Source organism: Neophocaena asiaeorientalis, unplaced genomic scaffold, assembly GCF_003031525.2.
Source record: "Neophocaena asiaeorientalis asiaeorientalis breed wild unplaced genomic scaffold, Neophocaena_asiaeorientalis_V1.1 scaffold67, whole genome shotgun sequence".
Lineage (NCBI taxonomy): Eukaryota > Metazoa > Chordata > Mammalia > Artiodactyla > Phocoenidae > Neophocaena > Neophocaena asiaeorientalis.
In genome coordinates, this window is record NW_020173731.1 from 3590176 (window position 1) to 3591625 (window position 1450).

Genomic DNA, 1450 nt, shown 5'->3' on the forward strand with positions numbered 1-1450 from the left:
CTCGACCTTTCTTGGGCTTAATGATTCTTATCCAGCCGTTTAAGTAACTGCCTCTCTCTGCCTTCCCATCCTGCCCAGTTTGCTGGCACTGAAGGAGGAGGAAACATGCCTTCCTTAAGGAGCTCAGCCAGGGAAGGAGAGAGATAAAAGGCCGAAGTTGCTACACGATTTAAAAGCAAACAGGAGGGAAAACAGAACTTTTCTTACAAGGCCAAGTAAAACACCAGTGAAGGCAAGACTGAAATGGGTCGGCCTGCGAAAGGGGGCCAATGAAACAACTCAGACATTGGGCACAAAACCCACTGCAGAGAGAGGGGAGTCGCGGAGGAAGGAGCACATTTTGGCAGCTCGTGGGTTCTCCGTGGCAGAAATAAGAACTTGTACACACGGGGGTGGGCAGGAGAGGGTGGGGGGGAAGAGCACCCAGCCTTAATAAACTAATCTCGGCTAATGTAATGTTTATCGAGTTCGTTGGATAATGATACCATGTGTCTCATTATCATCATCAAAACCCAATCTATGTTTTAAAAAGTTACAGATGATTAACACAACATCAAGTTGTTGCAAACAATTACTTAAAACCCACACATAGACACAGACGCATACACACACACACATACACACACACACACACACACAGAACCAGGAGGTCCCCATATTCTGTAGAATGAGGGAGGCTGCAGCTGTAGGCCGACAGCTTTCATATCCTCATTTGAATAATGTGTCCTGAATCTGTCACTTTATTCATCCTCCTTATGCCCAGTGTACTCTACATCAACAACAAATTAAGTTGTAAATAAGAGACAATCATCACTTTTGTTTTTAAGCAGCTACTGCAGAGAGAATTTCAATGTACGCTCCTTTCGACAGGGGGAAAAAGAGGTGCTAGTGTTTGCTTTCCTAAGCACAAATATGGGGAAACCAACAGAAACCAAAACAGAAACAGTTTACTGTGGCTGAGGGGAGGAAAATAAAATTCTCTAAAGCACATCCCTCCAGGACCAACCGAAATTTCTTCCAAGGAGTTAAGACACATAAAGACCGAGGTTAAGTTTCCCGGACTAGAATGAAAATCTGTGCGCCCAGTCCTTTCGTCTTAACACACAAGGAGCCTCCTCTTTGCTTGGCAAAGCCTTAGACCAAAGGACAAATGCATTAAATCGATTACAACGTAGGTGTGTTCACCAATCAACGCCACACTCATCTCCATTAACTTCCAAGAGTTCAAATCACTACCTCATGCACAGAAATTGAAAACATTAATAATGAAATATGTCCTTACCTTTACATCAGAGAAGTAGGTTTTCAGCATGTTGGAGCTGGGATAACGGGTGTAAAAGAACATGAGCTTTGCTTTTTTCAAGTGATTGGGTGACAATCCTTCCTGCATGTAGGATGCAATTGGTTAAGGAAACAATTTCTTGAAACACAAGCACCTACCATCCCTCCC

General features: G+C 43.7%; 1 protein-coding gene across 3 annotated transcripts in view; it reads right to left on the minus strand.

Annotated features, from left to right (window-relative positions):
- PROX1 (prospero homeobox 1) overlaps positions 1 to 1450 on the minus strand; it is a 49639-nt gene that overhangs the window by 31216 nt on the left and 16973 nt on the right. For all 3 annotated transcript variants that reach the window (XM_024751124.1, XM_024751125.1, XM_024751126.1), the window contains exon 3: positions 1283 to 1390. In XM_024751124.1, coding sequence (XP_024606892.1) covers positions 1283 to 1390 — 108 coding nt within the window. The remainder of the gene's footprint in view (positions 1 to 1282; positions 1391 to 1450) is intronic.